The sequence below is a fragment of the Castor canadensis genome, chromosome 18, assembly GCF_047511655.1.
Source record: "Castor canadensis chromosome 18, mCasCan1.hap1v2, whole genome shotgun sequence".
Classification (NCBI taxonomy): Eukaryota; Metazoa; Chordata; class Mammalia; order Rodentia; family Castoridae; genus Castor; species Castor canadensis.
Genome location: NC_133403.1, coordinates 12,980,584 through 13,007,768, shown reverse-complemented (window position 1 = coordinate 13,007,768; position 27,185 = coordinate 12,980,584). Strand labels below are relative to the sequence as shown.

Genomic DNA, 27,185 nt, shown 5'->3' with positions numbered 1-27,185 from the left:
GAAGCAACAAGTTTTTGCCTAAATGGGTTCTCTCTCTCTCTTTCTGTGTGTGTGAGGGGAGGTTGTTTCTAAACCATATGCTATCTGTTCTGTTTCATCTACTTTCCTTCCTGAAACAGCTCCAAAGACATAGTCCGCAATCATGTAAGTGAACTCCTTAGATAGAGGCTTGCGCACAAGTACTTCCCTCATCTTTGGAATCTCCAGTGGCATCTACCAGAAAGTTTTCTCTATTAGAAGAGCCAACTAGGATAAACATTAAGTTTTTTTGAAGCAAATTAATTCTACCAGCCAAGAATAGCAGACACTGTTAGCCACCCACCCACCAGCCACTTTTCATCACCTTCTTCCAGCATCCAGCACTCATCACCATTTACTAAGTGACTAGTATGTTATGTGCCAGGCACTGTCCTTGGCTCTGGGAACAGAGCATGACCAAAGACAAAGTCTCTGGGTTCTGGGAGCTAACTTGCATTGGGGAGGTCTTCAATAGCATTCCAATTATCTATCCCTCTCCCAAGTAAGCCAGTAGGCAATGGTGATGGTACAGAGTAGGTATATGAGCTAGCTGGCCCAACCAGGCCAACAGGAAAGACTCAAGGCTGGGGCACAGGTTCTTCCCTATCCCCGCTCCTCCCTGAAAGCATTCTTTTGATGCCCTATGATAAGTGAATTCTCAAAGTCCAAATGCCAAAGAAGATTCTCTAAGCACCTCAAGAGAAATCTACTAGGTTAGAAGCCCCAAAATAATGAATGACTGTAGAAGTGGCCATAGAACAACAGTATCAAAGCACAAGGGTATTCCTGGAACCAGGTTGTGCCATGTGGTTTCTAAAAGCTGTCCTTAGGAGGAAAAGTATCCTTGAGCTCTCTGGGAAAAGGATAGAGGTCTCAACATGAGACCACTTACTTGGCAAATTAGAAAGAGGAAGCCCAGACTCTTAAGTGTGACTTCCAATTAATTTCCTTTATATCAAGTATCACCATGGAGGCGAGGTTCACCTCAATTCAGCCTCAGTTTCCATCAGCAAATTATACAAATACAGATGTGCTGCTTCTGCAAGTCACAGAGAAATTTAACTCATGTAACAAGTCCTGAAATAGATCTGCTTCAGTGTTCACTATTAATTTAGCAGCTTAAAGAGCCAAATTCTTTCATCTTCCTTTCCTGATGTCCTCAGTGTAAGCCTGTCCTCATGGTTACAAGCTAGTGGCCACAAGCAGACACAGTGGTCTGGCCTTTCAAGAATCTCTTTTGTGATTCCCCAGAAGTCTCCAGTAGATGTCCATTCTCACTCTTGCAGGCTAGAAGTGGTATCACATGGCAGTTCCTTAACAAATCCCTGACATTCGTTCACCTGCATACCAGTTTAGGGCTTTCAGCATGCTCTTTACAGCTTGGCCTGCAGAAGAGGGCAAACTAGTAAGGAAGAAGAGGTGAGGCAACCCACAGCATCACTACTCCTTTTCCTGGTATTTAACAATGTGGATTTTGTCAACAGCCCCACTCATTCCTCTAGGTGTTGCTGCTGATCTTGGCAGGATGAAAAATGTGCTTCCATCAATTTTTACACCTCAGGACTTACTCCAGATCTCTGTTTCTTTTGCTAGATATCTCTGCAGTCTAAAAGCAAACACCCTAGATGATTAGGTCAGGCTAGTAACATCTAAGGAAAGGGTAGGGTCAAGGCAGACACAGAGAATCCTCTCCCACAAGTCCCAAGATCCACATAATGGCACCAGGTCCCCTACTTGACCTTGGTGTCAATGACAGTTGCTTCCCAGAGGTACCTCTCGGTTATTGAACTGTGATTATTTTTATAAAATGAGAATTTTTTTAGATCATTTCTTGGATTAAAGTAAATGTTTAAGAAAACCCCATTGCCTATCTGCATCTGCCTTCCCCCTTGAGACATTAAGAAGCTGTAAGGTACTGGACACTGGTGGCTCTTACCTATAATCCTAGCTACTGAGGAGGCAGAGATCAGGAGGATTGCAGTTCGAAGCCAGCCCAGGGAAATGGTTTCCTATCTCGAAAAAAAAAAACATCACAAAAAAGGGCTGGTGGAGTGGCTCAAGGTGTAGGGCCTGAGTTCAAACCACAAAAAAAAAAAAAAAAAGAGAAAGAAAAAGAAAAAGAAAAAAAAAAGGTATAAGGCTCTTTGAAGGAGTAGCAAGTCAGAAAAATGGAAGTCACCTACTGTTTCTGTGTTAGGGGAAGGTCTAAACCACATCTCCATGTTTTTAAATAATAAAGAGCACCCACCTTGGTCCCCAGATCCACTGTTAAATTATTAGGGGTTGCTAGATGACATGATCATGTGTATTCTTCCAGCTCAGAAAGTATAAAAACCATAAATAAAAACCATTATTTTGAGTCTTTACTCCCATATCCTGCATGAGGAGCAGAAAATGTTTTTCCCCCACTTCTCCCTACTTTACCCTGTTATACTAAAATAAGTCCTTGCTAAAACTTCCACTTGTGAGTCCTTGTTGTGAGACACCTTGAAATGCTTTTCATGTGAGCATCTCACGTACCTGTGATTTACCATGGAAAGTGGCAAATCCCTCATTCCATGACACCGGCATTATTGAAATGGGGCTGGATAATGCTTGGGGTGGGGGGGGGGGGCGGGTAGGCAGCGGAGTGGTAAGAGGGCTGTCCTCTACACTACTGGATGCATAGCAGCAGGCTTATCCTCTACCAATTAGATGCCAGTAGGACCCCATCCCCACCATATCCTGACATTGCCCTGCTTGAGAACCACTGATCTAGAGCAACTGCCAGGTTTATCTCACCACTGCAATCATATATGCCCTCCAAGTCCATTAGGATTCCCTCCAAGTCCACTCTCAGACACAGAACCTTAGCACTCTCCAGCAGCAGTGCCATCCTTTACCACATCCACTCCTGACTTCCTTATCCTTCCATTTAATCCACATTTCCCTTTCAAGTTAACTTGTCTCAGCAGGATGCCTTAACATCTTTTTCAGAATGAGACTAAGTCCAGGGCGAAAATCACAAAACAGGAAAAAAAATAAAACACGTACCATAAAATAATGTGGTTAACTGTCAAATTAGCCTATTATTTGCTGAATGCCTTTTCACAACAGTGCCATGAAAGCATAAAGCAGGGGCAAAGTATAGACAAGAATTCTTTCAGTCCTGGCCCCCCTGGTTAGAAGGGCTTCACTCAAGAGGTGAGTAAGAACTCCAGAAAAAACTCTCAGGAGCAATGGCCCAGTGATGGGAACAGCCAATCTCAATGAAATTTCCTGGTAAGAGAATGTGAACTACCATATGTATGTATTACATTTGTATCTAAACTACCATACAAATGTTAAAATAAAAAATCCAGTTACTTTCACACCCCTCGCCTTGTTTAATCTTTTTTCTTTCTTTACTCTTCAGGAAGAGTCTTCTTAAATGGTCCTGGTTGACCTCGAACTCATAACCCTCCTGCCTCAGCCTCCTGAGTAGTGGTATTACAGTCATGGGCCCCCACACCCAGTGCCCAATATGTAATCTTGTTGTGTACACAGGCTGGCCTAGAATTCCTGATCCTCTTGCCTCCTGAGTGCTGGGATTATAGACATGTACCACCACACTGGGCCCAATATATAATCTTACCCTAACTCAGAAATGAAGCTTATTTTGGCCAAGCCTAAAACACAATACATTAAGTCAAGAACACTTGACAATGATTGTACATTGTACAATGTAAGACTACTCAGACAAATCCCCCCACAACTCATACAATGAATATGCACTAATGAAAAAAAAATTTTTTTTAAAGAACACTATAACCAAAAAATAGAGTGAAAGGCAGGGATTGGGGGGGGTGGAAAGTGCTTTGGCATATATGTTCTATATAAATGACATGTTATTAGCTATTATTTTACATCTTAATTTAAGATAGTCTTTTACACTGGGTACAGGGCAAGTTGAAAGAGATGAGTCTTTCCAGCTATACAATTTTACCAAGGCCACAGCTAGTAAATGATGACCCTAATCTCATTTCACATAGAAGATAAATCTCACTACAATATGATGTCAAGATTTATTAGCATACCAATAACTTAAGACCAGAACCTCTTAACTAGGGGTGATTTGGGCTACTGACAGACACTGGGGGAACATCCGGAATAGTTTTGATTGTGACAAATGGGTGATGGTAGTGGGTACTCCTGGCATCTAGTAGGTAGACGCATCCCCCACAACCAACAGGGCAGTCCCTAAAACTGGTGGAAAATGTCCAATTGTGCTGAGGCTGAGAAACCCTATCTTAGAGGCTTTTCATTATCAGTCATGAAAATAAAGATCAAAGTATGCCTATAATTCAACACTTCTCCCTCTATTTTAGCTGTTCTCTCCACCTTGTCTGAATGAATTCCCTACCACCCTGGGGAAAAACACTGAGCTCTCTTTTCCTTCCCCTTTGGACTCTCAGTGACAAAGTTATGTCTGTATGTTCATACTACATAAGGAGACAGGAAACATGACTGCAGAGTGAGGAAGCCAGAAAGTGCGATGACAACACTCTCCGAAGCACCACAGCTTTTTTCAATCCAAAGGAAGCACTATTTTACTGGCCACTAACTACCATTTAGGCTCTGGCCAGGAAGCAGTTTCCACTACTCACTACCATCCTGAAAGGTCTGTTCCTAGTGATTTACAACAACATCATTTCCTCTAGGATAATGGTAATTTACCTCCAACAGTCTTCCTAACCATTCCATGAGACCAAAGTTATATTTTTAGATTTTAAAAAGAAGGAAATGTGAGGTGGTGGAATAGCTCAAGCAATAAAGCACCTGTCTAGCAAGCTTGAGGCACTGAGTTCAAACTCCAGTATCTCCATAAATAAATATAAATGGAAGGAAATCTGATAAAGAACAAGTCTAAAGAAGGTAAATCCCATACAAAGTCTCAATATCTTTTACTGTTATCTCTTAGATTTCTAAAGCACTTCACAGTCTGGGATGAGTTATGTCTTTGTACCCAGCTGAACTTCACAATCATACTGTGAAGCACACAGAGCAGGTATTATGTTCCATTCTAGGCCAGTGCAGAGGATCCAGGCCTACCATTCTCCTTGCTTTTGCAGGCTGGTGTATTTGGCTGCTGACCTGGTTGTGGACTCTCAATCATTTGTGCCATGCAATTGCTTAAGCCTCTTGACATACTTACACAGCATAAAACTTCTTTCCTACACTCTGTTAGCCCTGTTTTTTGTTGAGTATTTTCAAGATAGGGTCTAGAAAACTATTTGCCCAAGCTGGCTTTGAACCTCGATCATCCTGATCTCTGCCTCCTGAGTAGCTAGGATTACAGGTGTGAGCCCCCGGCCCCCTTAATTTTGTTAATGTGGTATATTATGCTGATTCTTTTTTGGGGGGGGGAGGGAAGGTGCTGGGGATTGAACACATTGATTGATTTTTACATGTTGAACAACCCTCACATTCCAAAAGTAAATCCCAGTTGGGCTAGGGTCTCACAACTATTTGCTCGGGGCTGGCTTCAAACCAAAATCTTCTTGCTCTCTGCCTTTTGAGCAGCTAGGATTACAGGCGTGAGCCACCAGTATCCAGCAAAGGAAGAAATTATTTGACAGAAGGTAGAGGCTGGAGAAAGCTGGCTACACACACAAATGGATTTAGACAAATTACATTAACACAAAAATTCCTTCAGACTTTCACTTACGCAGCAAATTAGTTCATAATAAAATGTTTCCTTTCCTGATCCCAAACACCATAATTTAGAATCATAACATGTACAATCTCCATGGAAAGATATGCACTGAATATATCAGGAAATGCTCTTTTGACTATCAACAGGAGAAATGAAACTAAGGCTCTAGGCTTTTGCTTCATGTTCAGTAAACCTAGTTGCATCTTTGTAAATTAAGAGAAACTCCAGCTTTCTTAGTTGTAGCCAACATTTATCATATACTCATTATATGGAAGGTGTTGCTGAGTTCAGCAAGGAATACAAAGGAAAGTGAGGCAGTCTTTGCTCTGGGGCTGTGGAAAATACAGCTACAACTTCCATATGGCAAAGCACAGCAACACAGCATATATGCTGGGATAACTCCACAGGAATGGTTTCAAAAATAAAAGGTGATTTCACCTGGGCCCTGAAAAATGGAAGATGTTATACAAAAAGATGGAAGAGAGCAATTCTAGCCAAAAGAAAGGAAGGAAAAAACATAAGGCAAGATGTTGAATTTGGTTTGATTGTAGAAGTAGAGCATCCTGGGGCCAAGTTCAAAATAAAAAAGCCACATTTAGAAAAAAATAAAAGCAAAAGGGTATCTACTCTTCTTGCGTCAAAAGAAAACTGTAGCTCCCTCTAGTTGCACTACAAAGTAGAAATGAGGAACAAGACAGCATCAGGGTGACCCTTTGCCTGTCAGCAGAGCAGAAGGGTGGAGGTGACCCTTTGCCTTGGAGGTGCCTTTTGGGCATGCATCCTGGTATTCCAGTACGGTCAGTAGAGGAGGGGACTCTGTCCCTACCTTTCCCCGGGGAGCAAAGATCAACTCCAACAGTAGACAGAACTAAGACATACTGGTTACTACTGCCCTCTCTGTACCAGAGTCAAGTCTCAACCATGGTGGATGAGCACTTTCCCCTGGAGTATTCTTTGAGGTCACTACCAGGAGCTAAGGGAGCGCCTCTGCTCTCTTCTAGAATATGCCTGTGCCCTCTCATTCCCAATCCTAGTCACCCTGATGCCACAGCTCAGCATTAAACGTGGCTTCTCTACAGGACCTCAGCCTGAGCCTTCCTATTCCGGGACGACAGTCCCCGAGTGGGGGCACTGTCACCAGCTCCAGGCCTCAGCAAGGGTAGTAACAGTCCCTCCTGCAGATTCTAGTTCTCCTCCGGGCCACTGAAAGGCTACAAGGGGGATGCCGCCCCGATTTCACACTCGGGACCATCTGAGCACATTCTGGACAGTGCAAAAGGGTGGCAGTACCTGGCTGGCGTCCAGGCTCGCGCTCAGAAGCCAGGCCGAGGCCCCTCCGAGGACTACGGGTGGGCGGCGCAGGACTCGGCGCCAGTGCCTGGAGCCAAGGCGGACTTCGCAGGGAAGCACGTGCCCGGGCTCGCCGGCCTGCCGGTGCGGAGGACAAAGTCCGCTCCCGCCGGCTGAGCAGCTCAGGCACCGGGCACCGGGGGACCAGGCAGGGCCTAAGCGCGACCCCAACCGGACTGCAGATGCCGACCTCACTCTAGGCTCTACCTCCCGCGACCTCTGCGCGCACTCACCATTGTGGTTGACCCAGGTTGGCTTCAGGAGCTTCATTGTTCGGCCGCCGCCGGGCTGAGGCGAGAGCCGCGTATCTCAACGCGCCCGGGCCATGGAGCTGCCGCCGCCGCTTCCTCCCACGCCGCCCGCCCTCCGGCCGCCGCCCTCCCCGCGCTTTCAGCGCCGCCGCGCCATTGCCGGCCCACGACCCCAGCCGCCGCCACAGCCGCCCCCCGCGCCCGGCCGCCGCCGCCGCCACCACAGCCGCATCCCCTGCGCCGCTCCTCCTCCGGCGGCTCCCGGGCAACGCCGGAAGTCACGGCGCGCACCTGCCAAATCTCCCCGGCGGGAAACCGCTCCCTACGCGGACGGGGCCGCCCGGGCTCTTTGGGCAGGCAGGGGCTGAGTAGGGCGACTCCACTTTGGGGAGGGCGTGGGTGTGGCCCCTGACGAGAGACTGGGTGGCCGGGACCGCGACGGGCTAGCAGAACGTCTAGTTGTAGCCACGCCGGAAGGGCTGTCCCGAGAGCAGGCTGGACGTGGGTGTCGTGGACATCCTGTCACTAGCTCTACCTTGCTGGTTCCGAGTCCGACTTACTGACTAGCTTCTGTCATTCATCAACACGTGCTATGGGGCGGCAGCCACGTGCAGGCGACTGGACGCCGCAACTGGCGGGCAGCCGCCGCCCCAAGCTCGCACGAATGTGGGAAACGAGCCAGCATGGGGAGGGTTGCGCGGGAGGCTGGGACTGGCGCATTTATTGGAAGATGGGGGTGGTTTCATGGAAGTGGACACTTGGGCCGGGTGGAGCAAAGGGACAACCCCTCAGCCACTCAGGAGGCACTGCGGGAAGAACAGGCCAAACCTAGGCGGAGGCTAGCAAGGCAATGCCCGCCGTAGGGCGGGCTCACCGAGCGTGGTGGAGGCGGAGGGAGGACCCTGCGCACTGGTAGGTGAGACGCGCTTACAGCGTGCGGCGCGCGGCAGAGACGCCCGGGGCGTGGCTGCGTCGGGGGCGGGCCCAGGATCGGCTCTGCCCTCTGAGGCCGGAACGCGGGAGTACGGGGCTGCACGCCAAGCCGGACCTCTCCCTGGACACCGCGGGCCGGACCGCCAAGTTGCGCGCTCCCGGAAGCTGCCTACCGGTCCGCGAAGGAAAAATAAAACCCAAACTATGGCCGTTGCGGCATTACTATCTGCTGCTCGGGCTCTGCGTCCGCCAAGTGGGTGAGTGTGGACGCGGTCGTGGGATGCGCAGGGCTCGGCGGCATCTCTGCCGCCCGGGGCTTCTCCCGAGCTCTCCCCCTCCCCTGTCCACTGTTATCTCAGGGAGGAGCCTGCAGATTCTGTTCTTGTCTGTTGTGGATGCAGATTCTAGGACCCTAGCGAGTACGGGAGGTTTTGAAAAATTTCCACCTTGCCCTTGCCCTCATGTCCAGTAACTTACCAATGCCCTAGGTTTGGCGAACACTGTCGTTTTAAAGTGTGTGCGTGTGCCGTTTCGTGTAAGTGGGGAAGAAACCGATACTTACACGTAGCCTTGTCTCCTTCAGGCTTCCTGGAACTTGGACGCAGATCAGGGACACCCACCAGCGAGCTTCACTGTTCTCCTTCTGGGAACTCATTCCCCTGAGGTAAAACTCAGTTGTGGCCTTGACACCTCTGAGGGTGTGAGCAACACTGATGTGCAGATGAAAAAAAAGAGAGTCTTGTGTATTTTAAAAGGCACAGCTTAATTTCTCTTTCTCCGTAGACCTTTCTCTTCCCTACTCATTCTAACTCCCTGGGTGGGATGAGGTTCGAAGACTGGAGTTATTTCCATCTGGAATTCTGGATGCTTTCTAGGATTTGATGTAGTCAATTTTAAGGTTAAAAGATTTATTCTTTTTTGGGGGTGGTGGGACTAAGGTTTGAACTCAGGACTTCAACCACTTGAGCCACATCTCCATTTTGCTCGGATTATTTTTTGGAGATGGGGTCTCTCGAACTTTTTGATGGAGGTGGAACCTCCATCCTCCAGATCTCAGCTTCCCAAATCGCTAGTATTACAGGCATGATCCACCATTGCCCAGCTTGGTTATTCTTAATAGTAAATTATAACTGGGAGATGTACTCCTAATAGAAAACCAGACTTTTGCTCTAGGATGGGGGAAATTCTTTAAGAGTTCTGACAAGTAAATAAAGACATGCCAGTCACTTTTACTATATTGTTTCTTTTAGCCTTTTTTTTGGCAGCCCTGGAATTTTAACTCAGGGCCTCACACTTACTAGGCAGGCACTCTTAACGCTTGAGTCACTCCACCAGCCCTGTTTCTTTTAGTCTTAAAGCGTTTTTTTTATAAATCACAAATCCACTTAAAATGCAAATGAGTTTCTAATCCATCAGTTTTGTATTGTTCATTTTCCAGGACAGTTCCAAGGCACACAGTACCAGCTCTGAAGATAACACCTAGTTTATGTCCCACTCCTTTGTGCTTTTGTTCTCCTCCCTGGAGTTGATAGCACCCACACAGTTCTCACCATGACATGGGATGGAAGCTACCTATCTTCCTGTCACACTATGCTCATGGGGTCAGGACTGCGTATGGCTCTTTCCCCCAGTAAAGAATTCAGTATGGGGCACTTCACTTAGTGCCATCTCTTATGAGATTGAAGAGGAAAACACTTAATGTTTGCTATTTATTCATTAGAGGAGAACCTCTACGAAAGAAGAAGAAGGTAGATCCTAAAAAAGATCAAGCAGCAAAGGAACGTTTGAAAAAGAAGATCCGAAAACTGGAAAAGGGTGGCCAAGAGTTAATTCCCATTGAAGATTTTATTACCCCTGTGCGGTTCTTGGATAAATCAAGGTAAGAGTTATCTTCTGGGCTTGAAGTCCTTAGGGCAGAAGAGTTCCATCAACTTCAGGCAGTTCAAGCTGAAGTTCATGCCTGTGATAGTGATGGGAAGGACTTGGCTCTGGTCTGAGTCTTTTTCTGCTTGATTATGCCTTTTTGAGAGTTGGACAGAGTTTTCCTGGATAGTACCCTTGAACAGCTGATGGTGGAAAAGAAACTAGACAACTATTTTGATAACTCTGGGCCATATGCTCAAGCAAATTTGGATGAACTTGCTCTGAAGTTTATGTTGTTGCTCAAATGACCATGAAGAGTCTTGGCTTTGGCTTGTGGCATGGGCCTTGGGTTCACCATTCCTCACCCCATCCCCAAAGTAGAAACCCTTGGCCTCTTGGTGTAAATGCTCATATACAATGTGTATTGTGATTGTGTCCTATGCGCAGGATTAGCAGCTCTTGCTGCTTTCTTGAAAAAGTTTGCATGGTCCATAAAGCAGCACCTTGCCACACAAGTGGGAAACAGGTATTTTTTGGTGCTTCAGGGCTGAAATAGGCTCTGTCTCCCTAGGATTTTGGTGTTTATTTCACTTTTCTCCAGCATCACCTCTCACCAAAGGAGTATTCCCCTTAGCAGAGAAGGTGGAAAGCAAATGGTCTTGGCTTCCTATGTTAGATGCAACTGCCCCCACAGTAAACATTCCTTCCTTAATTTGTCCCAAACTTCTACTTTTTTTTCCTGAGTCCTGGCTGTGCCTGGCAGAGGGGTTCTTGGGTCACGTGCAGTCACACAGGCTCCTTTGCAGGCAGGATCAGTACTCCCAGGCTCATGCCTCTGTGTTCACAGACAGCGGCCTCACGTGGCACTCCCCTTTGAGGAGAGTGAGCGGAGAGCTCTGCTTCTGAAGAGGTGGTCACTGTATAAGCAGCAAGAGCATGCAATGGAGAGGAACGCCATCAAGTCCATGCTGGAGACACAGCAGGAAGCTCTCCAAGAACTGAGACTCGAGTCCCCAGAGCTCTACACCGAGGCCATCAAACGGGACTCCAGCCTATTTCCCTTTGAGAAGGAAGGGCCACATTACACTCCACCAATCTCTAGTTACCAGCCCCCTGAAGGCAGGTACAATGACATCACCAAGGTGTACGCACAGCAAGAATTCAAGAAATAGAGATGAAGGCAGCTGTCCTCAGAACGTACTGCCCTTAGGAGTCAGAATGACCAGGGCTGAAGTCTGCTTTTCACAAGATAAAGCATGCTGGTAATGAATAAAAGTATAACCAAAAGTGTCTCTTTGTCTTGTGTTGCAATCAAAATTAATTTACCCAAGGATGGATGGGGGTAAGAAATGCTGCCCCTCTGCCAGGTCCTGGGAAATAAATGACAAAGACATCAACCCCCTACTCTACTGGGAAACAATACGGGTAAAAAGGAAGGTTCCAATTGTGAAGTGAGAAAACCATTTGTAGGAGGCACAAAGTAACACAGAAGTGGAGGTGAAAGGTGTGCAGGATTTTGCAAGCTGGGAAGGTATTGGCCAGGAGAAGCAACCTTCCCAGTGCAGACAGATGGGAGAGCTACTCAGAGAGGTCTTAGAGAGTTGAGCAAGCCAGGGACACACTAGTTAAAGCTGCTTTGTATCCCAGGAGTATGTGAAGCCTGGTTGAAGTAGAGGGCTCACAGTGTTTTATTTGCTGCTATTAATGGTAAATGTTTTAGTCTGCTCAGGCTACCATAAAAAAGACTATAGGGTGGGTGCCTTAAACAGAAATTGATTTTCTAGAGCTACCAAAATCGAGTTATTGGCAAGTTTGATTTCTTCTAAGACCTCGCTCCTCTCCTTGTTTTTTATTTTTTGTTGTTTTGTGATACTAGGGCTTATACCTCAGGGCCTACACCTTGAGCCACTCCACCAGCCCTTTTTGTGATGGGTTCTTTTGAGATAGGGTCTCATGAGCTATTTGCACAGGCTGGCTTTGAACCCTGATCCTCCCGATCGCTGCCTCCTAAGTAACTGGGATTACAGTTGTGAGCCACCAGCACTCTGCTTCTCTGTGTCTTCATATGGTTGTTTCTCAATCTGTGTTATGTTCTCTTCTTAGGGCACCAGTTACATTGGTACAGGGCCCATGCTAATAACCTCCTTTTAACTTAGTTGCCTCTTTAAACACCCTGCTTCCAGGACAGCCATATTCTGAGGTGTTGGGAGGTAGGACTTCAACAGGAATTTTGGTGAGGACAACTTAGCCTTTAACGGTAAAAGGTTCAGTGTGAGTATAGTGCCATTTTTCCTAGACGCTTGTGTCACAGCCTCAAAAAGACTTTGATTTCTTTACCACCTCAGTGCAGATATTTCAGGGAAACATTTCATTTGAATAAAAAGTTAGATTGCTGGAGGCTGAGATGTAACTGGTAGATGCTTGGTAGTAAATGTGAGGCCTTGGGTTTGACTCCCAGCAGCACCAAAAAAAAAAAGTGTTTTGTCTTTTTTTGGTGGTAGTGGGGGTTGAACTTGGCCTTGTGCTTGCTTGGCCAGTGTTCTACCACTTGAGCCATGCTCCAGCCCCAAAGTGTGTAGGTTTCTTTTATCTTATTTAACTTTTTGGTGGCACTTGGGTTTGAACTCAGGGTTTCTCACTGTCCAGGCAGGTTCTGTACTGCCTGAGCCATTCCTCCAGCCCTTTACCTTTTTTTGTTGGTAAAACATAAAAAATGCTATCTTGGCAACGTCTAACTGTAGTTCAGCACTATATACATTTATATTGTGTATTGAGAGTACATTTATATTATTGTATGTCATCACCACCCATGTATCTCTAGGATTCTCCGATATGAAACTGAAATATGTACCCATTAAATAATAATTACTGCCCAGTGTGGCAGTACACGTCTGCAGTCCCTGCACTCCAGAGGCTGAGGCAGGACTATCTCCAGCTGTGGGCCAGCTTGAAGTACATAGTGAGACCCTGTCTCAAAAAGTCAAAACCAAATTCCAATTTCCCCTTTCCCCTTCTAGCCCCTGACACCCACTGTAGCAGGAGGAGGACCAGGAGAGAAACAGATAAATTGTTCTGATAACAGGTGGGGTGAGGTGTAGGGAGTGGATTACGAGAAGCTTATGAGAACTTGAAGAGAGTGAGAAGCAGAATGCAGCACAGCTGCTTTTTCCTAAGTTGTTCATGTTTAGAGAAGCAGTATGCAGGTTTCTCTTGTTACAGTGTCACGCCCCTCCCTGAGAATTGTTGCTCCACCTCCTTGTTTACCACTGGATGTAACAGACTGGCTGAAGGAGATGGAAAGTTTTTTGATGGGGGTGGATTGGTTGGTGGGCTGCTTGAGAGAATGACGCTGCTGGTGGACTGCTGAGTTATGCTAGAGATTAAAGGGAATATGGGACAGTGCAAGTCTGCACCTGGAACTATATACATAGGTTTTAGAAAAGCTAAGCTAAAGAAAAGCTAAAGAGAACATGGGACAGTGCATGTCTAAGGAGAGAGACTTTAAGAGTTATGCTAATGCGGTTTCTAGAAGTGGCTGCTGTTGTTTGTGTGCAAGTCTGAGCACTGAGACTTTAAGAAAGCTAAGGAAAACATGGGACAGAGCGAGTCTAAGGAAAGAGACTTTAAAGAATAGAAAAGAAGCAAGTTTTTTAAAGAACTGTAAAGGAGTAAGGCCTTCAAGAATAAAGATAAAGAAGCAGAGTAAAGAGAAGTAAAAGAAGCAACAAGGCTGTTGTGTGTCTCCATCTGAGTGCCCAACACACCTGGCCCCAACTTTCTGCATGTCTGTTTGTATATTGTTTGTCCTTTCTGCATGTCCTGTCCCCCCCAGTTAGGCCAGTTAGATCAGGAGAACAAGGGAGCGAGAGAAAGCTCACTCCAGGAAGGGATGGCAAAACAGATAAAACTTAAAGAATTGAAACCTGAAGAAGGTCACATAGCACTGGGGAGATGAAATAGCCAATGAAGTCACATACAGCCATATGTGGGCTGAGCTTTGCTTTTTGCCTCTGTAACCTGCTTACAAGGGTATATAAGGTGAGACCTCTTCGTTCTCAGGGCTCAGCCTTTGGACACTGAGTCTGTGCCGGCACAATAAAGAGTTGCTTCCTGCTAAACTGCATCTTAGCTTGAGATTCCTGCATCATTTCTCGTGGACTCCTGCCGGGACTGAGAAGATGGTGATTTGTCACCTCCCTTGTTGCCAGAGTACGCCCTCTGGACCTACCAGGAGAAGATCCCATCAGGCACTAACGGACAGCTGGATCTGGAGGAGGGGACTCATCCTTCAAGTGAGTTGGGGTGAAGGCCTCTGATGCACAACGGAACCCCGGCGAGGCACAGGAACCAGCAAGGGGACGAGAGCACCGTTTGTCAGACTGGCAAGAACCCGGGTTCAAATTCAGGCCTGCCTCAGGAGGCAGAAGGGAAGATTGATCACCTCCTAGAGACCTCTAGTAACCACCTTTTGGGGTGAAACCATGTCTCCCAGGTTCAGGGAGTGGGGCAAAATTACTGTGTTGTGTAAAAGTGTGTGAGACACCTCCAAGAGTTAGGGAGGTATTGAGCTCTTCCCAGGAAATAGCCACAACTGAGATTAAGGGATAGGTAACAAAAATTCAGTTCCAAAGAGGGAGACTCACAAGAGAACAGGTGCCTCATCCATCTTTTTACTGGATAGCCCTTTGGGTATAATTTAACAGCATTTTCTTTTTTTGACAGTGGACTCTAATTTTGTGTGTGTGTCAATTTGTTTTAAGCACGGGACAAAATTTAATTTGCTTCTGGAATTCCAGCTTATCTTATGTGTGCTTAAGTTGACATTTTTTTCTGGCATACTTAATTTATAAAACTTTTGTGTGTGTGTATGTATGTGCGTATATGTAAGCATCTTCAAAATGGTTCTTAAACTGCTGTTCTAAGGTTAATGTGATAGTCAAGGTATCAAAAAACCATGGTTTTTGTTTTAAAGAACTCTGTTATAAACTGCTTAAGCCTTTTGCATATAAATATGTAAACATCTTGAGAATGGTTCTTATTATAGAGTCAATATAAAAAAATCATTACTCTGTTCTACGGCTACTTTTAAGAAAACAGGTTTTCCAACTTGCTTCAATCAGGTCTCACTAGGATGCAGGCGTTCAGGAGTTAACACTCTGGATCAGACCAGAGGAGAAAAAGAAAAATAAGGGTGGGAAGGAGACAGTCTATAGCAGGAATCTTAAAATTTGGGTAGTTAAAAATGACCTAGCCTGTTTCATTCTGTCATAATAAAATCTGGGATTTAATTCTCTCTTATAATACATGGGTCTATTAACAAATGGGCTTTCTATAAATTGTTTTTACACAAAAAATAATTTTAAGGTTGCTTTCTGTTTTTTTTTATACAAATATATGACTCTAAAAGATTTTATGAGTTATTTTCAACAAGTAGCAAATATATACATTTAAGATATTAAGGATATGGGTTTTAAAAATAAAAGGTTAAAAATACTTTTAAATAAAAAAAAGATAAAGACAAGCTCCCCCAGGGGATACAAAATAAGTTATCATAAAGGTACAGAGTAAGTTGTCATAAAGAGATGGAGCTTATAAGTGCTTATGTAAGTGATTGACTTGACTAAAATGCAGTTACATTAAATGTTTTGTAAGGTCAAAATTTAATGTACTAATATTGAACTAAAACTTAATTCTCTAAGCTCGTAACAAGACTACCTTAAAAATATATTGTTCTTAATAACATTTACAAAGTGTCTAAAAAATGGTTTTTGTTTTGTCAAGATAACTGTCAGAAATTTTTTGTGCTACGGGTTAATCCACAAATTTGTCAAGACAACAAGAGTTTATGAAAACACAGAGAGGCAAGAGGCACTGAGCAAAAGGAGTACTGCTGCACTGATAAGAGGTTGAGACAAATTTACTTACGTAAAGCAAAGTAAAAAAAAAAAAAAAAAGCCAAAGTACACCCTTCAGATAGGATAAAGAAATAGCAACTCAGAAAGGAGAACTACACTGGAGGTCAAGACCTCCAGTTTTTATTGGAGTCAACAGAGTGGAGATGTTAGTCCTACTCCTTCCACATGGCAGGCAGAAGGAATTTTTGGCCTGGGATGACCAGATTGGGCCTGTTATTTTAGGTTGGGGGGGGCGCTCCATTGACTACAGGTTGGTGGGATCCTGCTGTATATCATGAGCCATGTGTTAATGTCAACAACCTGGGATTCGATCCCTTATCAACATCTGAGCCACGATTCTTGGCCATTAGATTTCCTAACTCCACATTTAGACCCCATAAATATTTACCTGTGTTCTCTGGTGATCTTTGTCAGGGTAACTACTGAGGTACCTGAGTCATGGTCATTAAAGAGTTGGTTTATGTTGGGATTAACAATGAGGACAGCCATGTTAGGACCAGAACCCCTTTCCCCTTGCAGATGACGTAAAAACTCCCCACTCAACCCCAAAGACTGACAAAGAGACAATTGTTGACCTTTATCTCCCTAGATGGATACCAAGGACAGTTGAGCAGACAGTGACCTAACTACAACTTATCTTTCTTGGTTGCCCAGCAACAGTATCTCTTAGTGACCTTCCTGGTACTTTTCCACGAGCCACCTCTATCTAGCCCAAGCTTGTGTGTGGCAATGGGCTCTAGCTTTTTTGCTGGGGTCTTCCTGCACAGGGCTCTTGCTTGAACAATAAACCCTGTGCTGGTGTTTTAGCTGTCTCTCTGCCTCTTCCATGCCTCTTATTTTCTAAGTTTATGTAAAATTTTTGCAATGATCTCATGGTTAAACAACTGTTCTCTTGGGTGATTCTAATATGGTTGGTACCCTATATGTGTCTGTGACTGGTCTATTTGGGTTTATTAAAACTGTTCTCTTCCCCCCACCATTGATGAAAAAAATTTAAGGTTTTACTTCAAGAACAACAGCTAAACTAATATGTATATTATAACCTCTATAGAGCTGTGATGCTGTTGCTGGTTCCTATATATTAAATATATTTATGTTTTTCAAGTATATCAAGCCTTCGAAAATACAAAATTTAGATAAAAACAGTAACAAAAAGTTACTGGTACTGATATATTGTTTGTTAGTTGCTAAATTGTCCATCAAAATTTTAACCATGGCTCTTTTAAGTTTTCGTCATTACTGTTCTGATCCTTCTGGGACATTTACAACCAAGTTCATAAAAAAATGACTCTAATAAGTGTTTATGTGTCAACCAGGTTAGCTTTTTAGACATCTGCTTTTGTTGGATTTTGTTATTTATTGTTCTTTTCTAGAAGCCTAAGTGCCACTCCTTCTAAGCCTCTTTGTTGCTTAAATTTGACCAAAAAGGTCTAGTTGGTACCGACTCCCACCTGATCTGCTCGTTATTCCCCACCTCCCGCCCTCCCTGACATAGGCCCAAAACCAACCAACCAAACAAAATCCAGGAAAGAGTAAATCCTCATAAGGAAAGAAAATGACCAATCAAAAAAGATCTTCAGTCAATGGCCATACCACCCTAAACGTGCCCAGTCCTGGCTGGTCTCAAAAGCTAAGCAGGGTCAGGCCTGATTAATACTTGGATAGGAGACAAATCTTCAGAAAAGACTGCTTGGAGACAAACTGTTTGGAGACCAGCAGGGAATGCTGTCAAATTTCAAATGGAGTCACTCATGCCAGACCTCTCAAAAATAACCAAGGCCAAAAGGATAGTGAGGAAGTGGTTTTTAAACATGTGTGGACATCTGGCATTAAAGCCCTTCCAGACACAAACTCATGTTTTTAGACAGGGTCTTCTAGTTAGAGACAAAATGACTATTTTTACTGGCTCTAAACATGTCCTTTGATACTTAAAGATAGTAGTTTTAACTTTTTTAAACAATGAGTTTTCTTGAACATGAGTTATCAGTATACTGATAGTATACTGTTGCCATGGTAATTCTACTCAGTTAAAAAAAAACCTGAAAGATACTGTGGGTAAAAAAAAAAATATATCCAACCATTAAAACCCCATTGGAGTGGCCCTTTTGTTGTTGTCTTGTCTGTCCCCACTATAGTTAAAAATAACAAAAATTGCTCCCTGGATCCATCACAGCCGAGTAAAGCCAGCCTGTCCCAAGTGAGAGTGTGTCTCTGACTCAGCCTTACCATCCAAGATCACTCTCGGGAACACCTGCACCCTTTCTCGGCAGGACTCCCCTTTCCAGGAGACAACAGGGGACCACAAACAACAGGATGACAGCCCCGCTCTAGTCACTCCGAAAGCTAACTAGTCTAAACATGGAGGAAGCTCAAACATGGGATGCACCCCTGCTCTCCTCTACACACCTGGACTCTTACCTTTTGGGCTGGCCCTTACAAGGTTTCTCCCATGTACTAAATGTTATAAGAGAGCCGTTGTTGGGACCTCCGCACAGCCATACTTTGTATCACACACCCACCAAGAGGTCCCATGTTAAATTGGCTTATATACTACCAGGTTAATGAGGTTACTGGTAAGTGTCCCAGAGTAAAGAAAACAACACAGAATATTTGTCATAAAAGCAGGCAATGGGTCTTACCCTAGAAGCATGCTTAGTATTACACTGCCTGGTCCCCCTAGTATTGTGGTCTATCAGGACCATTATGGAGGCCACTATAAAAAGAAAAATGGCCACGCATGTAATGATGCTATGGAAATACAAACCCCCAGATCAAGATGATGCTCTTTGACCCTAGGTGGGTCCGAGCATCAAAGGGGGGAATGATGTAGCAGGGAAGAGGACCAGAAGAGAAACAGACAGGCTGTGTTCTGATAATGAGGTAGGGAGAAGGAATGGCAAAGCAGAGAGATAAAACTTTCAGAATTGAAACATGAAGAAGGTCACAAGCACTAGGGGAATGAAATAGCCAATGAAGTCACATGCAGCCATATGTGGGTTGAGGTTTGCTTTTTGCCTCTAACCTGCTTGCAAGGGTGTCTAAGGTGAGACCCCTTTGTTCTCAGGGCTCAGCCTTTGGACACGAGTCCGCTGGGTCTGTGCCAGCACAATAGAACGTTGCTTCCTGCTAAACTGCCTCTGTGTCCCGTATCTGTGCTTGAGATTTCCGCAACACCACCATTCTGTTTGTCTCTGTGATTCTATTACAGGGCTAGGGATTGAACCTAGGGCCTTGCTTATGCAAGCTAGGCACGTGCTCTTCCACTTGCACCACTGCATGACTCCAGCCCTGTTAATAGCCTTTTGAGGCACAAAGTTTTAAAATTTTTATGAAGCCCAATTTGTTTCTTTTTTCTTTCTTTTATTCTGGTACTGGAGTTTGAATTTAGAGCCTCATGCTTGGTAGGCAGGCACTCTACCACTTGAGCCATACCCCCAATTATTTTTATTTTTAATGTCAGTGACTTTGGTGTCACAGGCAAGAAATTATTCTCCTATGTTCTGAGTTTTATTGTTTCAGGTCTTACATTTAGGTCTTTGATCTATTTTGAGTTAGTTTTGTATGTAGTGTTTAGCAAAGGTCCAACCAGCTTCATTCTTTTGAATGTGGATAGCCTTCGTTACCAGCATCAACCACTTTTTTTAAAAACTGTCCTTTCCTCTGGGTGTAGTGGCAGATTCTTACAATCCTAGCTGAGGCAGGAGGATTGCAAGTTCCAGGCCAGCTTAGGGTACATAGAGAGTTTTAAGTCAGCCAGGGCTACAGAGAGAGAGAGAGAAAGAGAGAGAGAGAGAGAGCATGATTGTAATCATGGGTCTGTCTGAGGGTACTATCGGGGGGAGAGGAGATAGGAAAAGAGAAAGAGAGAATAATGTTGAAAAATTTTGTATCTGTGTATGAAGATAAAATAACAAAATGAGCTGAAAGCTGTAATACAGCAGCACGATAGAGAAACAGTAAGTAGTAGGGAGGGTTAATCTGATTAAAATATGATATATACATGTGTGAAATACCAAGGCAAAACTCCACTGAACAATCAATATACACTTTAAACAATGAAGGACAGGAAGGTTCTGTCTGAGGTTCTGTCCTAGTGGGAAGGGAGAGGGTAAACAGGATGAAGGAGGCAAATACAGTGGATGTAGTGTGTATGCATGAATGAAAATAGAACAAGCTAAGAAGGGAGAAGATGTTGGACAATGATGGAGAGGTGATCTAATTAAGGTTCATTGTGAGCCCGTATTTAAAATCACAGTGACCCCCCTCCGTACAGCGAATATACACTAATAAATAAAAGACACAAGCAACATTCAAAAGAAAACACAAAGACAAAGTGTGAATGAAAAGCCTACAGTTAAAGAAATGCAAATTAAAACCATAAAAAAAGACCCTGTCTTAAAAAGCAACAACAAAACTCCTTTGGCTAGACAGCTCACACCTGTGATCCTAGCTACTCAGGGACAGAGATCACGAGGGTCTTGGTTCCAGGCCAGACTTGGGCAAATAGTTCATGAGACCCCGTCTCGAAAATACCCAACAGAAAAAAGGGCTGGTGGAGTTGCTCAAGTGGTACAGTGCTGGCCTAGCAAGCATGAAGCCCTGAATTCAAACCCCACTTACCAGTCCTGCATAAAAATGTAGCATAGGATTCCAAGGGCTTTTACTGCACCTCTGTCTGAGTCAATGACTGAATGTAACCAATGTCCCTGACCTCAGCAGTGCTGAGATCCAAGTCATTGTCACCTTTTGCTTGTTCTACTGGATTGGCCAACTGACCTGTCCATGCTAGGCGAGTCCACTCCAGCCCGCCTCTGGGAAGCAGCCAGATGTTTCTGTAGAACAAAAGTCATGTCAGATACCAGCCATCCCACGAATCCTACCCAGATCTCTGCCAACACATGGTGCCGGGTCCCTCCACCTCTATGGGCCTCTTTCTCTCCCTGGCACGGCTGGACCTTCCCATCCAAATCCAGGCTTACACTGAGGCCTTCTACACCCCCCTGCCAAAGCAAAGGCCTAGTTCAGGGGCTTTACCTTAGTGCTTTTGACTTGTTTTGTTTGATATTTTGAGGCAGGATCTAGCTGTGGAGGCCTGGCTGGCCTTGAACTTGGGATCCTCCTGCCTCAGCCTCCCATGTGCTGAATTACAGGTGTGTAGCATCTCACCTGGATTTGTTAATTGTTTTATTTTGATGTGATTATAGATTCACGAGAGGTTACATAGGATAATCTTGTTCTTGTCTCCCCCAGGTCAATACCTTACACACTACAGTAATGTCAGGACCCAGAAATTAACCTTGGTGTTCCACAAAGCATCTTCAATCCCACCACTTATATCTACACTCACTTGTATATATGTCTGGCTATATACAATTTTACCAGACACAGAGCCCTGTGAAACCACGGTTGTGTGGATTTTTTTCACCACAGAACCTCCTTGAGTGACACCTGTCCTCCCACCCCAACTCCCCAGCAACTACTAAGCTGTATTCTACAATGACATTATTTCACCAGTGTTACATAAATGGAATCATGTCACATATATCCTTTTAAGATTCACTTTAAAACTCAGAATAATTTCCTTGATTCTCACCCAAATTACTATATTTGTAGTTTTTTTTTAATTGCTATATATTAAATTGTACATAGTAAGAGGTTTCATCCTGAGTGCATAGCAGTTTCTTGAAAATGGCAATATATCCTGCACAGTATAAATAAGCATTTTTTTTTGAGATACCAAGGTTTGAACTCAGGGCCTACACCCTGAGCCACTCCACCAGCCCTTTGTGTGTGTGTGTGTGTGTGTGTGTGTGTGTGTGTGTGTGATGGGTTTTTTTCAAGATAGGATCTCAAAAACTATTTGCCCAGTGCTGGCTTTGAACTGAGATCCTCCTGATCTCTGCCTTCTGAGTAGCTAGGATTACATGTGTGAGTCACTGGCACCAGCTTGTTTTGTCAAGCTTGTTTCAATAGTAATATGCTGTAAGTAATAGTATGTACTAGATTAGAACACACAATACCTGTTACTATGGACTGTTGTCCAAAAAGTTTGAAAGACACTGTTCCATCATTCTTTTTTTTTCTTTTTTTGCAGTACCCCAGCACAGAAAAAAATAAAAAGAGAGTTTACCTGAGAATCCTACCTCTCTGAACTACCATATCTGGTGCTGTTGTTCCTGGGGTGGGGTATGGGATTGAGCCAGCCTGACCTAGCTGCTCACAGGTACTGCCACAATGCTTGGCTTTCTGTAATCGTGGGCATTTCAGAGCACTGCAGAGGAGGGATGCCCCCATGTAGGTGAGGGGTGTGCAGGTAGGGCTGGAGATGTCCTGCTCTGTGTTCCAGGTTGGGTGGAAGCTCAGAGGGACCTCAGTGTTTGAGGCTAGTTACAGTCTTTAGGGCTGTGTATTGGTCCCACAAGAAACAGACTCAAGGAAGCCACACAGGCAAGGACAGGGGTGCTGGTCCTTTGTCACTCATCCTTCTCCTCCTGTGGTAGAGGGTGGTGCCAGTCTTCGGGGGGCTTCTGCCTCAGGGTCCACACCAGAGGGTGCTTCAGTGCAGCCTGGATGCGTGCCCGCTCGCTCTCACAGAGGGATTGCTGTGCAAATGAGATTCTGATCACTTACTGCTTCACAGCTGGATCCCAGGGCCCCCAGGACTGTCTCATAGCCCCTAGACCACCTCCTCATTAGCACCTTCCTGAACACAGGTAGACAAATGGTAGCATATGGTGCACTTAATATACCTTGATGATTGTTCCATATTAGCACACAGATCTAGGTCATCTTTCTCACAAGTTACTATAGAAAACTGTGTAGGCCACCATAATTTCAGGAATTTAAAAGCACGTCTTGGGCGTTCACTTTGGATGGCCTGGTGAGTCTGGGGCAGGCTCGTCTGCCAAGCCTGAGGCTGGGAGGACTGAGTAGGGGGCAGGCAACAGTCTTGAGTTGTAGCTGGGAGGAAGAAAAGGAGGCCAGACCACCTGCACAGGGCTGTGTACAACAGATGTCCCTAAATTCACCAGCTTCTCTTAGTCACTGACCCCAACATAGACACAAGGCAGCACAGGGCAGACCCACTTAACCTTGGTAAGTGCTAGGTGCTTTGCAGGCCTCTTTGCACATATAATTTAATCTGTTTACCTATCTGTCTGTGTTTAAGCTCTATATGTTGTCTCAATTTTTTTTTTTTTTGTGCAATGCTGGGGATCGAACCCAGGACCTTGGGTATGGTAGGCAAGTGCACTATACTGACTAAGCTACATCTCCAGCCCATAAAATGTTTTTTAATCATGTTTAAAAAGCAATTAGAAATGCAAAAATAGAATATGAAAGATTACCCCTTTCCCCCCTCCACATCTCCATCCCTGCTGTGGCAGCTAGTAGCTTCTCAACATCTTCTTAGACACAAATTTTAGAGCTGTCACATGTTTTCCTAAAGGTGGAATAATTCTCTGTGGCCTAACCTACTTCCAGCTTTTTTCACTAAACTAAATACTGTAGGCAACCTTCCATGCCTAGGTAGATTACTATTTTTTTTTTATTCATATGTGCCTACCTATTCTTTTTAATTGCTACATACCCCTCTGTGTGGAAAAAGTTATTTGGTCAAATTTCTGTTAGTGAAATTTAGGTTGCTTTCACTTTTTGCACTATCATAAATAGTGACACAATGAACATTTTGAACTCTGTAACTATGCATTGTTATTACTTCCTTAGGATAAACTTCCAGAAGAAAACTCTGGGGTTGATAGGTGTACATTTGATCTTTAGATAATCAGAACAGCTGACATTCCCACCAAACACTGCATGGAACACTTTGGACTCTACAAACCCCTCAACACTTCAGACTTTCTGCTGGGCCATACCCAGTTTGTCTTTATTTTATTTTATTTTATTTTATTTTATTTTCTTCAGTACTGGGGTTTGAACTCAGGGCCTCCAGCCCTTTCTCATGATGGGCTTTTTCAAGATAGTCTGGCAAACTATTTGGCTGGGCTGGCTTGGGACCTCGATCCTCCTAATCCCTGCCTCCTCAGTAGCTAGGATTACAGGCATGAGTCACTGGAACCTGGCTCAGACCAATCTTTTAAGGGTCTAAGCCAAGTTGTGCATCCCTGCACTCTTTTAGGCTAGACCATTATCTTTTGTACTGGGGCTTGAACTCAGGGTCCCACACTTGCTAGGCAGGCGCTCTACCACTCCCCAGCAACCACCATAACCTTTTTAAGCCCATCAGGTCCTTGATACCTCAGAAACCTCACCCCCACTACCCTCTACAGCCTATCAAACTTCTGTTACGGGCACCTGGGCCTTTTTTCCTCTGAGGGTCCCCAGGGCTGAGTGAGGGTGGTGGAGACTGGCTCCCGGTTATGGTTGTTCGACCAGCATTATTCACATCCTCCGTGGGCCGGTTGAAAATCAGGCCTTTCTCTTCAAATCACTCTCCTTTCTGTCTCCCTCTGTCCACAACGGTGCCTGAAAGTACTGTCAGTGTGCTAACGCTGGGTGTTTCTCAAAAGAAGGGAAACACCAGAGGAGGGACCTCGCTGGACCTGCGCCCGGCCTCCCTCCGATCGCACCTGAGCCTGGGCGCTCCGGCGCTCTTCCCAGTCGCGACAGCTCGCCAGGTCGCGCAGCCACTGCTCGCAGGCCGGCCGCTCGCCGTAGACGTAGTAGTGATGCAGGAAGTGCCTGGCGCTGCTGCAGAGCTTCCACTCCGCGCGGTAGGTCTCGCAGGCCCGCGGCGGCTGCAGCGACAGAAAATGAGTCTAGGCAGGGCCCACGCACTCGATCTCGCTCCCCAAGAGAGGACCGGTTCAATCTCGGCACCTGGTCGGACCAGATGCTGCAGACCCCAAGTAACCACGACACTCACCCGCCAGCTTCCGGCGTCTGCCATGTCAAGGCGACCGCCAAACTACGCCTTCAAATCCTTTCAGCCAACAAAAACCAGGGGAAAGCTGACACCGCGTGATGGACAGAAACAATAACCAATGAATCCCAAGACTCAGCAACAAAATGCCCGCCCACCTCTTTGAGAAGCACCAATAAACACACTTGAGTTGAGCAGCCAATAACAGCCCGAGATAGCACCGCGCGTAGACGACAGGGAGTCCCGCCAGCTGGCACGGGAGATGACAGATGCCTTCCACCTAGTGCCTAGCTGCCACCTGGTGCTGCGCAGCCAGATTCAGTCTCTCTGAAACACCATGGTTCAGGACAGTTCTTTCCATCAGCTTTTATTATTTTTTGGCAGCATTGGGGTTGAACTCAGGGCCTCATGCTTGCTAGGCAGGCACTCTTACCACTTTGGCCATTCCACCAGTACTGTTACTTTTGATCTTCAAGATCTGATTCATTTTTAAGTACATACTGAGCACCAACCACTGGCAGCGAACATGCCAGGTCGTCGGCTACAGTGATCTGTGTGTCCACTCAGAAGTTAACTGACAAAGCAATCCGAGTTAGTAAGGCATGAAATGTGTGCTGAGAGGTGAGGGTATCAAGGGGAGAGTTAACCTTCCCAGAGCCCAGGTTGAGAAAAGGGCATTTCCAGCACAGAGAAGTAATAAAGGCAAAGAGGCAGTTGGTGGGCCTGGGGAAATGCCCTGCAATGCCTGTGCAATTTTTCTCCGATTGGAATGGACTCATCTGCTGGAGAGTGTCTTACAATGCAGTTGCCGAGCTGGCCCAGGAGTAACACTGGGTCAGGCTCCCAGGAGGTGGGTAAGAAAACTGCAGTGTTACCAGGAACCTTGCTGGTGAGGTACCTAGCCCAGTGAAGACACTGTATGAGGTTGCAGACCAGGGTGCAAGCAGTAACCACCAGGCCCGATATGCCAGGTGACCATACTTTGTCATGGAAGCATGGCCCAAATAGGGAAGTATGCATCCAGCAAAGGAACAGGAGTAGTTTCACATATACCCAGCAGGTGTTGCTTGGGGAGGACAAAACCCCAGAGCTAGGGCCTACAGTAATAGTCTTCACAACGCATTAAACAATTTTTTAGTCACTGTGATCCTGCAAATGGAGGCTGCCTTCTTTCCAAGGAAGACTTTTACAAGAACTCCTAAATGATAGGTCTGGTATGTCACCACAGTGCTTTGTGCCTTCTGAAACCATGTTTGTGTCAGCAATGATGCTTTGTGTCACAATGCCAGCCCTCTACAACATGACACTCCTTCCTCAATCAGGATATTTGGAGGAACTCTGGGGCTGAAGACGAGCCCTGTCCAGAGTAAGTCCCTTCTGCCTATATGAGAGGGTGAACTCTGGTAGGACCTTGCAGGGCCTGACCATCCTCACGCCAGGTGTTAGAAAGCTTCTTTGGTCCCTACATTCTCCAGGAAAAGTCCCAGAGGAACACTTTTCTAAGCAGCATGGCACATAGGGCACAAATTAGTTGGCTTTCCTCAAACTTTTGGTTAGTGGCCCAACCACCAATCCATGTTAAACACCTAGAGGCGATTCAAGTTTTAATCATTGCCTGTTTTTATTTGAAATTCTTGACTTAGAATTAGTCTTAAGGAACAAATTTAAAATAATTGGATTAGAATGTCAAAAAATTTCACATTATAGAAAGTAAAGATCTGAGGCCAGATTAAAACTAATAAAAAAATTGGGGTGGGAGGTGCAGCTCAGTGACAGAGCTCATGCTTAGTAATCACAAGACTCTGAACTTAATTTCAGCACTTAATATATCTATCAAAAATAAAGGCAGGCCAGCAGCACCTGGGATAATTTCACATTTGGCTTCATCATGGAGTTTTTACTATAGAACAGGCTCACCAAGGAGCCAGTTATTTCCATATGAAATAAAAAAGTGTGAACTCCTTTGCATTAGGTTTTCCTAATACATAAAATAAAAACAGAAATACCCTCTTTCATATACTTAAACTGCAGGGCCTACAGTGGGAGAACCACTTCTTATGGAGCACATTATCTACTTAAACCACATTTTTATAGGCCAAAAACCTTGGGAAAGGAAAAAAAACAAAGAAAGAGAAAGAACACCTCAAGTTAAGAGCAATTCAATCCCTCCACTAGTTTTGTCACAGATTAGGGACCATTGCTTCCCTGAAGCAGTGGGAGAGCCCTTGAGCTTAAAGCATGTAGAGGAGATGGCCATCTACGGGACCTCAGAGACAGCTCCTTCTCTTTCCCAAAATCAA

The 27,185-nt window shown here is 45.1% G+C and overlaps 3 protein-coding genes across 5 annotated transcripts in view; 1 reads left to right on the top strand and 2 right to left on the bottom strand.

Annotated features, from left to right (window-relative positions):
* Positions 1-22,298, bottom strand: part of Hira (histone cell cycle regulator) — a 102,741-nt gene extending 80,443 nt beyond the window's left edge. Inside the window, exons 1-2 of one of the 3 annotated variants that reach the window (XM_074061213.1) lie at positions 22,135-22,298; positions 20,781-20,836 (exon numbers count right to left, since the gene is read on the bottom strand). In XM_074061213.1, coding sequence (XP_073917314.1) covers positions 20,781-20,836; positions 22,135-22,298 — 220 coding nt within the window. Of the gene's footprint in view, positions 1-7,275; positions 7,432-20,780; positions 20,837-22,134 lie in introns of those variants that run through there. The other 2 variants (XM_020160706.2, XM_074061214.1) reach the window with 2 other exon arrangements.
* On the top strand, positions 8,272-11,379 carry Mrpl40 (mitochondrial ribosomal protein L40). The gene is made up of 4 exons (XM_020160700.2): positions 8,272-8,483; positions 8,810-8,890; positions 9,947-10,105; positions 10,937-11,379. The coding sequence occupies exons 1-4, from the start codon at positions 8,431-8,433 to the stop codon at positions 11,259-11,261; spliced, it is 618 nt and encodes a 205-aa protein (XP_020016289.1). The 5' UTR covers positions 8,272-8,430; the 3' UTR covers positions 11,262-11,379.
* On the bottom strand, positions 21,172-25,223 carry C18H22orf39 (chromosome 18 C22orf39 homolog). The gene is made up of 3 exons (XM_020160702.2): positions 24,889-25,223; positions 24,593-24,760; positions 21,172-22,606 (listed from the first exon to the last, which is right to left on the bottom strand). Exons 1-3 carry the CDS (start codon positions 24,910-24,912, stop codon positions 22,478-22,480), a joined length of 321 nt encoding a protein of 106 aa, XP_020016291.1. The 5' UTR covers positions 24,913-25,223; the 3' UTR covers positions 21,172-22,477.
* Between the last annotated feature and the right edge of the window lie 1,962 nt (positions 25,224-27,185).

What these genes read in the sequence shown, in the direction of transcription:
- Mrpl40 (XM_020160700.2), top strand. Translation starts at nt 8,431, where the DNA reads ATGGCCGTTGCGGCATTACTATCTGCTGCTCGGGCTCTGCGTCCGCCA. An exon ending in GCTCTGCGTCCGCCAAGTGG is followed by an intron (nt 8,484 to 8,809) that starts GTGAGTGTGGAC and finishes TGTCTCCTTCAG; the next exon opens with GCTTCCTGGAACTTGGACGC. An exon ending in CGGTTCTTGGATAAATCAAG is followed by an intron (nt 10,106 to 10,936) that starts GTAAGAGTTATC and finishes CTGTGTTCACAG; the next exon opens with ACAGCGGCCTCACGTGGCAC.
- C18H22orf39 (XM_020160702.2), bottom strand. Translation starts at nt 24,912, where the DNA reads ATGGCAGACGCCGGAAGCTGGCGG. An exon ending in CAGACGCCGGAAGCTGGCGG is followed by an intron (nt 24,761 to 24,888) that starts GTGAGTGTCGTG and finishes CTGTCGCTGCAG; the next exon opens with CCGCCGCGGGCCTGCGAGAC. An exon ending in GCCGGAGCGCCCAGGCTCAG is followed by an intron (nt 22,607 to 24,592) that starts GTGCGATCGGAG and finishes TCATTTGCACAG; the next exon opens with CAATCCCTCTGTGAGAGCGA.